This window comes from Apteryx rowi, unplaced genomic scaffold, assembly GCF_003343035.1.
Source record: "Apteryx rowi isolate R43461 unplaced genomic scaffold, aptRow1 scaffold_23, whole genome shotgun sequence".
NCBI classification, from domain to species: Eukaryota; Metazoa; Chordata; class Aves; order Apterygiformes; family Apterygidae; genus Apteryx; species Apteryx rowi.
In genome coordinates this window covers 2021221-2036080 of record NW_020448641.1, presented here as the reverse complement: position 1 = coordinate 2036080, position 14860 = coordinate 2021221, and the positions used below count along the sequence as shown (strand labels likewise).

The following is a 14860-nucleotide window of genomic DNA, read 5'->3' as shown; positions in this document are numbered from 1 at the left end:
GCAGGTGCGCGGCGGCGCCGGGGGCCGCGGCTCGGTGCGCTCCCCCCGCGCGGCCTCCTCACACGCAGGCCCGGAGCCGAGCCGGAGGGGGGGGAGTGGGGGGGCAGCGCACCCTGCCTCGGCCGCAGCTTGTGGCTGCGTCACGTTAACGCGAACCTGCGCCGAAAACACGGAGTGTGAAACCGGTGAGCACGCGGGTTTTGTGTCGCCCTCGGTCTAAAAGCCAAGCTTTGCGGCTGGTGGTGGAGGAGGGCAAGCAGCTAAGAGCACAGTTTCTGCCCCTCGCTCCCACGTAAGCCTCCCGCTGAGGTGCGTCTTGTTTTTTGTGTGAAATCAAGCCCTTCGTGAACGGTAAGGYGCAGTCCCCGCAGGGTTTCCCACGTTAAAACCTTGCATTTTGTAAAATGGGGAAATAACATTGAGTTTAGAAGCGATCGTCACGTAACGAGCCGATGAAGGTTTTGGCCTCGAAGCCCTGTCTGGCTGCCCGAGGCCCCGGGGACCGAGGCTGTCCGTGCGGGCGCTCGCTCTCTCCGAACTGCCTCCGTGGCCTTTGGTCTTCCCTTGGTCTTCCCTTTTGGTCTTTCCTCCCCTTAAGCGGAGCCGCGGCGGGGAACATCCCGCCAGCGCCTTCCTGCACCAGGCGCCAGGCTTGGCTTTGGTTTTTAGGTGTTTGTCGGCTTAGAACAGATTCATAGACACCACGGAATACCTTGTTTTGCGCCCAAGTTATGACTTTCAGTATTAATTTTGGGTTTGGCTTTTTGCTCTCTAAAACATGTCCGTCCCCCCCCCCCCCGACCTGATTAATCCTTTAACTTCTCCAGCGCGTGATGCTATGATGTTTGTCTGCAAAGCTGCTTTCCTCTGGGGCAAAGTGCCCTTAATCACCCTTAAACTGCAGGATGCGCCTGTCTTAAAAGTATAGGCGATGCTCTGAAATTTGCCAAATTGTTTGTTTTCTTGTCAACGTTGCGTGAGCAGTTTCTACGTAATTTTACCAATAGGGAGTAAAATCGTGTTTGCTTTGTTTTTGAACAGAAACGTATCAAATCTTGACACTTCTACCAAAAGCSTCAAGCTCAGGAGGAAAAAAGATGTAGCCATGTGAGCTTTCAAGGTGGCTTTAGCAATTCCTATCTGCATTCTGATCCATGACAAGTTAATTACACCAATTACACCAGCAACTGAACAGAAGCTCCATAGGAAACTGTTGTAGTTATATTGCAACTTGTGTTACCGTGACTACTTTATCTCTTGATAACTCTGTAATTAACTTGTCACCACTGTTTAATGCTTAACGTATGTAGAGAATCAGTTAATGGCATCACTAAAGGGATAGTAGCCTGAAGGAGAAGCTCATGCCCTTTGGGAAGGTTATCGGGGTTTACTTGAATGGCTAATTTAAGGACTTGTGCAGAAAAAGTATTAAGTTTGTTATGGAAGCATGGATAAGAAGGAAAGGCTGTGCCAAAGAGAAATTCTGTTTAAACTGACGTAGGTGACAGGGGAAACTAACTTGGGAGAAATGCAGTAATGTAAAAAATCCGAGAACGAGCACGTCAGATAAATGGATCATAGTTTCTGTAGTATTTGTTCCTGTGATAGCATGTAATTAAGAGCTGTGGAAGAACCAGAACTGTGATGTTTATGAATTAAACCTTGGTAGGCCAGCTACTGTAYCCTGTCGTGCTCCGCCTAAGCAAGGCATCGTTTCCCTGTGAGCCCTGTCCAGGGAATCTCTGATACAGAGGGTGACRTCTGTACTCACGTGTTGACTGAAATTTGGTTTCAAGAGGGATGGTCATTCTCAGCTGTGTTGGTGCTATAGGAGCTGAATCGTTGGCTTCACAGGCACAAGATTGTAGGCCCTGGTTTGTGTGGGGGGTTTGCTGGCATATTTTAACATCAGCCTCAAGACGAGTGAGCCGTTCTGCCTGGGAGGCAGCTGACCTAACCTAAATTTGTTAGGGGGAGAGTAAAAAGTATTTTGGTTTTTGCCATAGCTGTTAAATTTTTCATTTTACAGAAATGATATGCTAAATTCTGAATGTGTGAAACTTTTAAATACATCCTGAATGCATTAGTATTCAGTCTAACACTTTTAAAGATTTCCTGTGTTAGAATAATTTCCTGTTTGTAGCACWAGTGAAGTCAGCAAAGTACCTAACCCGGTCTGCATTGCCCATTCCCAGAAGTTGAAGGGTGAAGCTGAATACACATTCCACCAATAGCGTAACTCGTAAAAGCAAGCACTTGTTAAATCTATTTGTTTTTATTATGGACATCGATCTGCCAGTTGCAATAATGCATTTATGGACATTTTTCTGCAAGCACAGCGCTGGTGGCAGTTTTTACTGACAAATTGAGTCATATGGACAGTAGTTCAAAATACGCTTACTTTATTGACGGATTGTGCAATTCTCTAGTTTACTGAGTGTTCATAAGATATCTGGACTGGTGAAGAGAATGTAACTGATGGGAAAATGCAGGATGGAGTTTTAATTTTAGGAGGTCTGAAATCTTTTCTGCAGTGACAGGCTTCAGCAATGTGTCTTAGCTGTTCCTGCAGACTTTATATTTTTTATTCATTAGTGCCATAATTAAAAAAGAAAAAGGCCTGGTTTGGTGTCCTAAATGCAGACRTCCAGTTCTCGAGTTTCTTACCCCTGCTGATATATTGAAGGCTGGTTTTCTACAAATTTGTGCTGGCAAAGTAGCACAAGGATTGAGAACTTATACAAAGGTAATAATAATAATAAGCAAAACCTTCCTGGCACAAGAAAAAAAATGCTGCCTTAAATTCTGTTCTCTCCCAGAAGACTTAGGCCAGCATTAAGTTCTATATACAGGTAGAAGAACAGCTGAGCTACAAAGACAAATCAAGCCTGTACTCATGTATTTTCCAGAAATACAAAATGCAGTTTTAAAACTGCTGAAATTATGATCTATTTGTGTATTCCAGACTACTGTCTAAAAAGGAAGTCAAATGTATTTGAATATCGATAAAGTCTGTGTGGCTTTGGAATTTTATGGATATTAAGTAATTGTGAAATCTTTTCACTAGAAATAATCACGATTTTGGTACTTTATGCTATCATTTTTAAAGTTTTCTTATTTATTATTTTATATCAGAAAGCAGTGTGAAAGCACCTTGTCCTGATGCCTGTTAGGAACATATGCTAGTTTGCTTTAATACCTACAGTAACTATAACTAATTTAACTTCTAGGATGAAGCTTTTCAAGCCACTGTTGCACCTAGATCAGGAGTCTGTGCTGTATATTTCAAGTGCAGTGTTTGGGCACATTGGAGTAGTAGGATAGACTAGAAAACGCTTGCTATTAGAATGAGGATTTATGCAATATGTATAAACGTGTCACCTTATACTTTTAATACRGGCGATAGGAAAAATTTGCACTGAATTTTGGCTTGGCCTTACTGAGAACTAGTGCTTGTGCCTGGTTTGAAAAGGGACTTTGAAGAGATGGCTTTGGAGTGAGCAAGCATAATGGAATACTGCGTCTGTGAGTCTGAGGAGCACTTAAGCGGGTAACTAAATGCATAACATTTTGTTTAAGTGTGTGTTAATGCTTAGGAGAACTTCCAAATTTGCTCAGTCCAACCAATAAGTATATCAGTATTTAAGTCGAGATATGCCTCCGAGGTACTAAAACAGCGAATGGTTTCAAAAGACCACCTCTCGTTTCCCTCTTCTCTGCCTGCTTCCCTCTCTAAAGTAAAAAATAACTGTGTAATTTATTCCTATGTTATGGTAAAGTAAATAGTATAAGTCATTTCAAGCATCTTCCCAAATCACTTGTAAATTTTGGACCTACTGCTGAAACTTTCTAACACAATAGAGGTGCCGAAGGTGATAAAAGTACCTACATCTGAATTAGTCACATTTAAGGTTAATTACAAGGAGGAACAGGGAAGTTCATCGATACAAATATTCTGACTTCTCCACTTTCCAAGTGAAATATTGGTAGCAAAATAGCAATACTGCGATAGAGGGCTTTAATCTTGAGTAGCTGTGAGAAGGTGAATAAAGAATAATTCTCTCTCTTAAAGTAAGAACTAACGGCATCCAGAGAAGTAACAGGTGTCAGGTTCAAAACGTTTTGTTCACTACATGGTGTGTAATTAAGCTGTAGATCTTGAAATAGGAAGCTGTGGATGCTGAGTTTGGGTAAGGAAACTAACTGGACAAACGCCGAGCCCTTTAACCGTTCTCTTTTACACTCAGAGATCCCACTTCTGACTTCAGGAGGTTCCTGAATGACCTGTTTTGGGGCCTGACAGTATACAAGTATCACTAAATGCTTGCCTTGTTTTTATAGTACTCCCTCGATATCTGCTGTTGGCCCTGAGGAGACACGCTTTTGGTCTTGATGGGTCTGTTCACAAGTTTTACGTATTTTTCAGATGCCGCTTTTTAGTCCGTTRTGATCAGATTAATGAAATCAATATTTTATTAAAGTAGTGTGTAATAGCAGCACAACCAACTTTGAGGCAGATCTGCTTTGTTTTCTGAATCATGCCGTCCACATGCAACATGCAGAAACTTAGCTCCCTCCAGGTAACTCTTATTAGTAGACAGCAAGTATTAATGCTGTCTTGGAAAGGTTGCTGCTGCATAATTATCATTCCAATGATATTTAAATTATCTGACTGCTTTAAATCAGTTGGTAGAAGGCAAGCAATAATTATCTTCAGTTRTTAGTATATTCAAATATGCAGATTGCCTGTTAATTAAAACTTTTTAATAAACACTTTACACTTTAAGCACTCTTAATCATTTCTTAACTTTTCTGTTTAACTTTATAAAATCACACAATGGAATGTACAACATCTAAAAATACACATGCGATCCACAAACCAGGCTGGCTTTGTTGATGGTACTTTTTTTAGATTGTGAGCAGTGTCCTGGCAAAACAATTTACAAACAGCATTTTTCCCTTCATCTTGCTCCGTTTAAGTTTAGTATGTTCAAATATAATGCAGTGGGAAGGGTGGGGAGAAAAGGGAAATCCCTTGCACAATCTCCTATTGACATTAAGACCTCTGATATTTTGCTGACCTTACTTCAACATGTGAAATGCATGCTTGAGGTAAGGTGGCTCCAGTCTTTGCATTCTGTTATTCAAAGACTTCTGGCTCRTTGATTCAGAAGTGAGGCTGATGTTATTCAAGTTAGCCACAATGTTTTTTCCTGAAAGTATTGAAATATGGATTTTTGAATCCTGCTTCCTGTGGGCATGTGTTAACTCCTCTTCGCTTTGAGGCTTAGGCAAGTGGTTGAGTGTTTGGAAGGATGAGCTGGGCCTGCCTCCAGCATTGAGCTTCTCAGGATTGAAATCAAGGACCAACWGGGCTAAGTGTCTCTGAAAGTAAGATTTTTTTTTTTTAAGAAAGAAATGTTTTAAAGAAGATTTTTAAACAGAGTAGTAGGAGTACTGTTCTGTTTTCACCAATTACAGTAAGGTTGCATGTCAGTGAATGCACTTTGTTGTGTATTACCATTAATACGTAAGAAATGGATTTGAATGCTTTTCAGTTATGTCTTTTTAGGCAGCTATGTTTGATTCCATCGTGAGAGTTTCCAAGAATATGATTAACCCTATGGGTCATCTTATAATGTAATTATTAATGATTGATTCTGTTTATCCTTGAAATCAATATAAGAAGCAAAATGGTTTGGCATATATTTGGGGTTGATTTCTTACACTCAGTAAACATGATCTTGTGACAAGACTAGTATTGGTTTATTACTCAGAACATGTTTGATGAATCTGAAGTGTGTAATTAGTTTTATATAATGATGGTGATATGTGGTGTTTTTTACATGACTTATGTTAATATGGCCAATAGTGTTAACATCTCCTGCCACTAATAGTTAGGGTGGGGATGTATGGTAATTGATCTTCCTGGGAGTGCTGTAATGTAAAAACAATTCAGGCTGTTTGAAGTATATTTTACAAGTGTGCATTGGGCCTTTGGGATGTTACACTGAAAAACCCAATTGTACAGTTACCATGGGAACCCAATTAGAATAGATTGCTTGATTTTTATTTTTTTTCCCAGTCTTTCATCTTGACCAAAAATCTAATGTACTTTAAATGTTTTCATACGGAATTTTATTCATATAGTGACTTGATGCAATAGCCTTCTTTAAATTCTACTACCAAAACTGGGGAGTGTTAAGTTCTGTGGCTCCTGAGGACTTCTTTCAAGGAGAATCTCTTAGTATTTATAAGTTGATAAACTGAGAGAAATACTTCTTACAACTCTGACAGGTTTTATCATAGTGCTGCCATTACACATACTTTTCAGGCTGCAGTTGTGTGAAAGTAAAAGTATCTTAAAATCCAAGAATTTTTATTCTATATTATCTGTAAATATGCCCCAAATTTTTTATGGCTTTTAAAGGACGCCATATGAGGAGGATTACAAGTTTGTGCCACGTTTACAAGCTGGGCAAAGTCATACCTGCTTATGTGTAGAGTAAGGAAGTTGCTTCCTGGTRGTAAATGAGGAGGTGGGGTTTAAAAACCATGCAGATCTCACTAGGCTTGAAGAAGGATGCACGTTTCTATCATGCCAGAATAAGGTGCATTTCAGATGCTCTCCTGTGTCTGGAGAGGTCCAGGAATGACTGTTTCTTTTGCCTTTGGGTGAACCTCACGAAGAAAACAGCTGGGCAGTACAGCTTCATGCCTGCTCCTCAGATAGAGCCATACTGCCTAGGTATGCTTTATACTGTGATAGCTTTAAAGCAAATATATATTCTCCACAAGAGTAAAATTAGCTCCTTACCTGCTCAAACTGCAGCTCTTGATTTTTGACTTTCTTCASCTTCTTAACTTCTGACTTTCCTTTAAATTTCTCTTCTCTTAGTGTATTTCAAGGTTTAGGATGCTCCCAGGGCACAGGTCTACAGTATAGTAGCTTCATGCACCATATCTTCTGTTAATACGCAGGAGGTCGTATTCAGCACCTGAAGCCATTTGCTTATCTTTGGGGTGGTTGAGAAGCAGCATGCTGCCTGGCTGCTCAGCAGCAACGCTCCAGCCCCACCACAGGCTCTTCTGCGTGAACAGAGAAGTTCTGGAAAACTGGGCATATCTTGACTGAAAGGTCAAAGGGGACCTGAAGGATGAGCTGGAATACTGCAGCTCAGGTGTGAGGCAGGAACCCAATGGGAAATAGGCTTCAGCAGTCCTTCTAGTCATGGAGAGAAGCTAGCCAAAGAGATTGGGGAAAAATTATTTTCAGCTTTACAGTTCAGTTGATCACTTCACTACTCAGCAGGTGCRGGGGGAGTTTGTCCCTCTTGGTGAAGTGGCTGATAACAGTAAGGTGTCAGTCTTTCAGACAGGTCCCGTTATCCTGATGTCTCGGGATTTYGGGCTACTTGATTCACAATGAAGTAGCATGCTTGAATTTGAACAGTAGTAGTTCCCATGCAATTGAAGAAAGAGGTGTTGGGTTTTTATCTTCAAAATCAGCCTTAGGGGAAGCTCTGAACTAAACTTGGAAAGGAGGAGTTAGTGCCTRTACTGGCCTCTTAACAGGACTGTCTCTTTGCAAGGTTGAGACACATTCTGGAGTGATATTTTTTACTTCCTCAGCCTTCTGACATTCAGCCTTGGTCACGTATAGTTTTCTCAGGTAGCTGCAAGCCTTTCTGTAATCACCACGAGCTCTTGTGTTACTGGCTTTGTTTGCCCAAGTTACCTGTCAACAGCGGAAGAAAGTCATTGCTGTTCTGGACTAGCAGATGCTTGAGCAGCTCAACCTGGGGCAGAAGGAGGTCAAGAAAACTAATCAATCACAGGCTCTCCCTATGCATTGTTTAGCCTATTCTTGATTAATTTGTCCTCTGCCACCCAYCTCCCCAAGGTCTTGCTCTTCCTTCAGTAGTTACCTCTGGCWTCTGGAGGTTTCTTCTGGTGGATCTTGCTGCTTCTGGAGTCATCGTCAGGGAACGGATGACCGTTGTGCACCCCGGGATGTGATATGCGATAGCTACTCCTTGTGCAAGAATCCTTTTCCTTAAAGCTGAAATCCCTGTTTCTTTGCAGCCTAATCTCCTTTTACCGTGAAAGTTGGGTTTAGTTTTCTCCACCAGGCATTGTATACTTGGACAACACACTTGCTAGGCTAATAAGAGTAATTATTTGACAGCATCTTAGAAGGAACCTTCTGCAGTGGCCAATAGATACATGCTTAGGTCTGGATGTTTTGCCAAAGTAGGAAAACCCTACTGTTACCAGAGGACCGATTTTGGTGACACTACTGTATTTCAGAAAAAGGCATGATAGTATCTGTAGCCAAAAGATAATCTTAAATATGATACCTAAATTCCTGAAGAATAAATTATAATAAATGGTATCTTCATGAAGATATGGTAAAACTGTTTCAAAGCTTCCCAGACTGTGGAAGTGAAGAAGGTCCTGATTCTGGCCCACTTTGCCATCCTTCATGGTGTATTTTCCTCCGCTTGATGCTATAATTTAACACATTTCTGAAGGCAGAGCTGTAGCTTTCTTACAGTTGAAGTCTGTTTCATTTTTTTGATATAGCAGGCTGAGAAAGCATTCAGCCTCAATGGCTTGGGAAGTGAGAGAGCTTTTCAAGCTGATGACTTACTACACATTTCTCTCCTCATCCAAGCAAGTGGTCAAGGAAAAAATTTGAGACTTTGACTCCTCGTTTCCAGATTTCTGTAGTCACYTGACAATTTTGTCCACCGCTCTTTCCGATTTCAGTATACATAATAACWTAGCACTCAGGAGTTAGCTTAACCGAAGGATAATTTTGACTCCTGAGTGTTATGTGGAATGATTTATAGGTGAGAGAAAGCTTGTATTTGACATCTTTGCTTCTCAGTTACCGATTACTTTTATTCTGATGCCGTCTTTGACATTTTAATTTTCTTCAAACTATGCTGTACTGGAATGTTTACCTTGCAGCTATTTTACAAAAATAATTTTCTATATAAAGTATTTAAATGACTGATAGAGGAGGTGCTCTGCAGTGTGCAGTGGATTGTTCTCAGCTGTCCTCCCAGTTGCTTGGTGAGGAAGAAAACCTGCAAGCACAAGTTATTTTCAGAGAACTGTAGAGATCGGTTCTTAGCTTTTGCGTTATCTCCAAGTTCTCCTGCTTTTCTGGCGTGTACAGTGTTAAAATACTTATTCCTTGGGAAATTCTCATCTTAGTTTCAGGTCACTCTAAGCATCTGTATTTTTTAAAAATAAGTATTTAATACATACAGGTTAAAATTGAGGGACCACAGAATGCATTGAGGTCTCTGCTGCTGTAGCCTTTCCCTTCCCTTGTTATCTTTCCCTCTGTCACTTTTTGCTGTGATTTGTAATTCGAGGCTTCAGCCTTCGTTCCCTTTTGTCAGATGAATGGCTTTCCACTTCTGGACTGCTCTGAATTACACATCTACGCAGGAGGCTAGTGTAAGATGTGTGTAATGCTTAAGTAACTGTGAAATGTTAATTATTTAACATTAGAGTCTAAGTGACGCAAAAGTGTGCAGTTGCCTGTAGTTCATGCAGATATGTCCAGATTTTGATCATCATCAGGTTCTGAAAGATGCAGGTATTTCAGAGGAAACTGAATGCCTGTGGTGTTTTTTTTCTTAAACGATAGAATTTCTATTTTAAGATGTGCCTGCATGTGTGAATATATACATATATATGCACACACGCCAACTGTAACACTTGAATGCCAAGAGTAGTGTAAGTAAGTATTCCAAATATCCCCTCGAGACATTATTTTGGGAGGCATGGAGCACAAAGTATCGCTAAGGGGTGGGCAAACAACCCGTCTTTGGGAGATGTGTTGTGAAGGCCGAGTTTTCCGAGCAGACCAGCGCAAAGCGTTCGCGAGCGGGTCGAGTGGCGTCCGGAACTAGAGCGGGACGTGCTGCGACCCCTGCTCGGCCGCGGCAGCGCGGTGGCGGCGAGCAGCCGGCGGCGGGACCGCGTAACTAAATCCACTGAGTGGGTTTATACACTCTGAGCTTTTTCTGATACTTCGGAGTGTTGCATCCCACCTGGAAAGCCAAAGCTCTGGGTTGGGAATAATTAAATGCTAAAGAACTAGCATCCCACCTTTATTTTAGGAGCGAGAGCAAAGAGGATCCTGTTTGATTTTTTGCTTATGATGCGTGAATAATGATATTTGGATATTGTGTAAGGCTGGATTCTAATACTTAGTTAATCTAGGTCCTTTCTTAGTATTTTGCAATCTTTACTTTTGAATCAAAATATAACTTGTATGAAAGTCACGTCTTTCCTTAAAATTTGTCTATTTCTAGACAAATGTGTTTTTTGTCTAAAACACAAAAGGCTATTTATTTTATTAAATAATTCAGAAATGCATGACTGCCTGTACAAATACTCCTTACATTAATAGCATGTCTTAAGGGCATTCTTATTCCACGGATCAGAGTTCTACAGTGCTTGTGATGAGAAGTCTTTAACATGTCATCTGTTAATTCTGACCCGTTCATTAGGTCATCTATTGCTTGAAATATTAATTCCTGTTCGCTTGCAAAAAAGAAAAATCATATGTTCCCTTTTGATATTACATATACTCAAAACTTAGAGCCCATTTAAAAAAATTTGATTTACAGTTAGTTATAAGAGAAATGATAATATTCACATGTTGTTCTTCCTGTGGAATTCAAATTAAATCTCATTGTAACTGAGAATTCTTTTTTTCCCCTTGCAGACAAAGACCTACCATCTACCATGGAATCAAGGCTTGTTCCAAAAGTAAGTTTGTAGCAAAATATCCTTGTGTTTAGGTATACATTAAAAGTCCAGCATTACAAAAGGGTTCACGTAACGTAGTTTGTTTTTTTCCCCAGTGTCCAGCAGTCAGTATTAAGAATGCGGTTGACAAGATTGATGCTGCGTTGTAAATCTCTGTAGCCCTGTCATGGTTGGTAACAGGCATCAGTGGACCTTTCCCCATCACATATCTATCTTCCACAGAGCATAARCTAATAGGACAATGCTACATTTTCAGTCTTCAGTTAGCTGCTTACTTCCATTTCCTAATAAAAACCTCATTTATTGAAAAATAAACACATGTAATTTTGAGACTTGATGCTTCAGTGAGGTGTATAAGTGTATGAAAATAAATGTTTATGGTAAACGAGAAACATGGCTATTTATCAGGAAATCTGGGAGAATTTGCCTTACTGAAAGACAGACACCAACTAATTTTTAGTCAATTACCACATTCTTCAAATCGAAATGACTGTTGAAGATGAGTAATACATTTTTTTCTGTAGAATTACTATTTTTGTGACATGATTAGTAATGTTCCTCTAGGAACATGATATTTCTAGTGCAATCAAACTTGCATATCTAACTATTTCTGCTGGCAACTCTTATCACCATTAAAAATGTTGTAATAGTGTCATCTCTTGTGTTTTTTTTAATCTGCTTTACATAACATTATGTTGCTTAGAAGTAGTATTTTGGCATGCTCATTCTCTTACACCCTTCTGTAGAAGATTTTCTTTTTGTTCTCCGAAAGTAAATTGGTTTTATTTATTTTTTTAATGGAATGGTTGAGGGAGAAATTCAGGAAAACAGATTTTTTTACCGTTTTCTTTTAAACTGTCCTTTGTATTTGTGTGCCATTTAGTTGAAAAATCTTGTAGCAAGTACTAGAGATAATTGCAGAGAAATACTTGATTATCATCTGAACAACGAGGCATTTTTGAAGGAATCACTAGCTCAGTCTCATTCAAAGCTAGATGTGATATAGCTGGCAAGCGACATGAAACTAATAATTTATTATCTAACCTTTTCATTTCTCCCACTCTCACTTCTAGTTGAAAGGTGCAGCATTAGCTGTTAGGGGAGCTTTCCTCTTTTGATATGTGGGAAGGCAGAATGTTTAAGCTAAAACATGTTAACTCTCCCAGTCCTATCTAACCTGGGGAGCACGGGGCTGCTTAAAGGCGTGTGCAGGCACAGCTAATGCCCTGTGCCTGTCTGCTACTGTTTTCCCATTCTGGATGCATAATAAAGATGTATATTGTAGCTCATGTTATTCCTTTAGAATAGGGATATTTATAGTGTATCATTAGTTTGCAGTTTTACTATGATTAGTAMAAGCACCCATCGGTGTGACAGGAAATATATATACTTGGCATATGATTCCTGCAGAAATCAGTTATTGCTAATGTAATGTGCTGAACAGTTTTTTACGTAGATTGTTGGAAAAAAATGGTTTCTGAAAGCAGCCAGACCCGGGCACTTCCCAAAATAACCATAGTTGTCTCCCACTTGAACCTGATTCTGCAGCCGTGTGGCAGTGACCAGCGTATGCTGGGTTGCACGTGGAAGAGGCCAAAATGTGGGCACAGCTATGTGCGCAAGGGAGAACACGTCAGGAAATGTAGTTGTCCGTATGYGGGAGGGGTTCTTTTTTTCTTGTTGTTTTTCTGACAATATGGCAATTTTTCTATTTAATTCTAATGGAAGCCTTTGCATGCAAGCGTTTAACTTACTCCTTTCTGGGCTTCCTGTGGTTATTAAATTCAAGCTTAGTAGCCACAGAGATTCTTTTACTCACTGTAATACTTCGCTTCCTGTTCTCACTGCAGTGAAACGCTTGTCTGTGCTGTCCCGAATCAAACTTAATAAGATTAATAACAATAGGGAAATTCATACTTAGTGTGACAGGACTATAACCTTGTATTTTCATAGCTGTTGTTTTTTGACACCTTTGTATGTCTGCCTTTTTGCATTTATTATTTATTATGACTTTTCTGTACATGAATTTGTATGTTTACTGGATTTTTAATACACAGTTCACTGTTTCATTTATGTTTAAAGCTGTTCTTATACTCGCTTTACAGATTTCAATGAAATTTTTGAACACAATTCGGCTTCCTGACTGGCCTTTAGCTTAAAAAGGAGCACTATTAATGGTTTTGTTCATATTGCTTAGATTTATTTTGTTGTTATTCTCTAGCTCCTACTCTTCAGGTATAGCTATTTTGGTATTATAAAGAATGATGGATTATGTAGGAAAGTTTCTTTTGAAGCACTCCTGATATTGTGCAATGCACTTGGGGGTCAGCTACACTTGACTGATGCATGATTTATCCGTTGTCCCTGCCACTTTCTGAGATAAAGCTGCTATTTTATCAAAAATGCCAGCAAGTGTGATTTAGAATTTATACACCTCCTTTTTCAAATAATTGTTCTGATTACTTTCTGGCATGGCAATAAAATGATAAAGGTAATTGCACACAAATGTGAGATAGCACCAAAATACAATAAAATTAACCTGAATTAGCTTGACTTGTCGATGAGAAGTATTTATGAAATGTATTTTTGCAATAAGGGAGACTGATATTATAGCTGGAAGGTGAGTTATTGCCTTAATGTAATACTGTTTGAAATTTAAAAAAGAGACTGTTACAGTTGAGGGTGATTGTGCTTTTGAAATTAAGTTGAAGTGATTCTTATAATTGGCAGCAATAATGCATTGTGAAGGTAATATCTTTTATTGTGTTATGCCTAGTTGCATTATCTTTTATTTAGCTGGTCCTGACTTCGGCTCTGCAGAGAATGCAAGAAGGAGCAGATCAAGAATTTTGTGGATTTAGGTGATAAAAATTTGAAATGTTACCCAATATTAAAGTCATTCTTCTGCTAGATTTTTTCATTTTGTCCATTTTCAGTTCCCCTGAACCTGATACAAGTCTCTCATGATTAAACGTTCATCTTTCCTTGTATTAGAGTAGTTGCCATATATTTACATACACAACTGAACCCTGTAACAGTGGTGCACTTAAATATTTTGCTTGCTATACATATGTACGTGCATATACATTAGACAGCAATTTTAGCAGTTTTGTGTTTCCTTAGTGTCTCAAAGTATAATCTCCTGTGTATTTATACACTTATACAGCAAACATTTTGATGATAATTATAGGGTAGATCTTAAAATGTTGACTAGTGTTTTTGTTTTTTTAAGYGATGAACACTTCTGTCTGAGGGGGGTGATCCAGACAGCTGCATTATGACTTTTGTTTTCCTTTGTGCGAGACATTTTTAAACTCAAAATAGTAACAAGATATTGTGGGGACCCTCTAATTTTTAGAGAACACATTCTTCCTCTTTGGTTCTTTAATGATGTTTGTTCCTTTCATAGTTTAGCAATGAGATCTTTAATTATCATGTTGATATTTTATTCCATGCGATTGCATGTTTCAACTTTAATGTGACAAGACTGACTCAGAATCATGGAATTCTGGTTCAAAACTGGAATCTCACAGCCAGACCTTTCATGGGGAGGTGAGGGCATGCTCCCTCACGGCTTATCCTATTGCACGTTTACCCTGGCTTCTTAGTACAGGGAACGCCAGAGTGAAGTCCTCTGCCAAGTTTGACTGTATAGTCTCATAGCAGATACAGCAGTTGTGGAGTAGAGCAAGCTCCCATTTCAACAGTGTCTCAAGAGTATTAGTTTGAATGTGTTTGGCTATGGCTTCTTCAGTCAGCTGATGTGTTTTTGCTAATGCTTTAAGTAGTGTTGAGGAAATGTTCAATAGGAGAGACAGAGATGTGAAGTCCTTATTTCTGGTTTACATCTTGGAAGTTCCTCAGACATGAGTTGGGAGGCAGCAGGTTGGTGATAGTTTGGTTCTGCTCATGGCCAGTATGTGTTAGGAGACTTTTTGATGTTTTATGACCATAGGACCTTAAAAGAAGTTAGGGTTGAGACCAAGAGAACACACTATAAAGTTGCTTTTAGCACATTATTTGATATTTATTATTATCCTTGGGCTGGGAGAAGAGATTGGGA

The 14860-nt window shown here is 39.5% G+C and overlaps 1 protein-coding gene across 8 annotated transcripts in view; it reads left to right on the top strand.

Moving 5' to 3' along the window:
* Window positions 1-14860, top strand: part of MGMT (O-6-methylguanine-DNA methyltransferase) — a 191522-nt gene that overhangs the window by 696 nt on the left and 175966 nt on the right. For 5 of the 8 annotated variants that reach the window (XR_003253473.1, XR_003253472.1, XM_026065663.1 and 2 more), the window contains exons 1-2: window positions 17-185; window positions 10754-10797. Coding sequence is in view for 6 of the 8 variants with exons in the window: in XM_026065663.1 (XP_025921448.1) it covers window positions 10774-10797 (24 nt within the window). In the remaining 2 variants the exon portion in view is untranslated. Of the gene's footprint in view, window positions 1-16; window positions 186-211; window positions 352-10753; window positions 10798-14860 lie in introns of those variants that run through there. The other 3 variants (XM_026065668.1, XM_026065667.1, XM_026065666.1) reach the window with 3 other exon arrangements.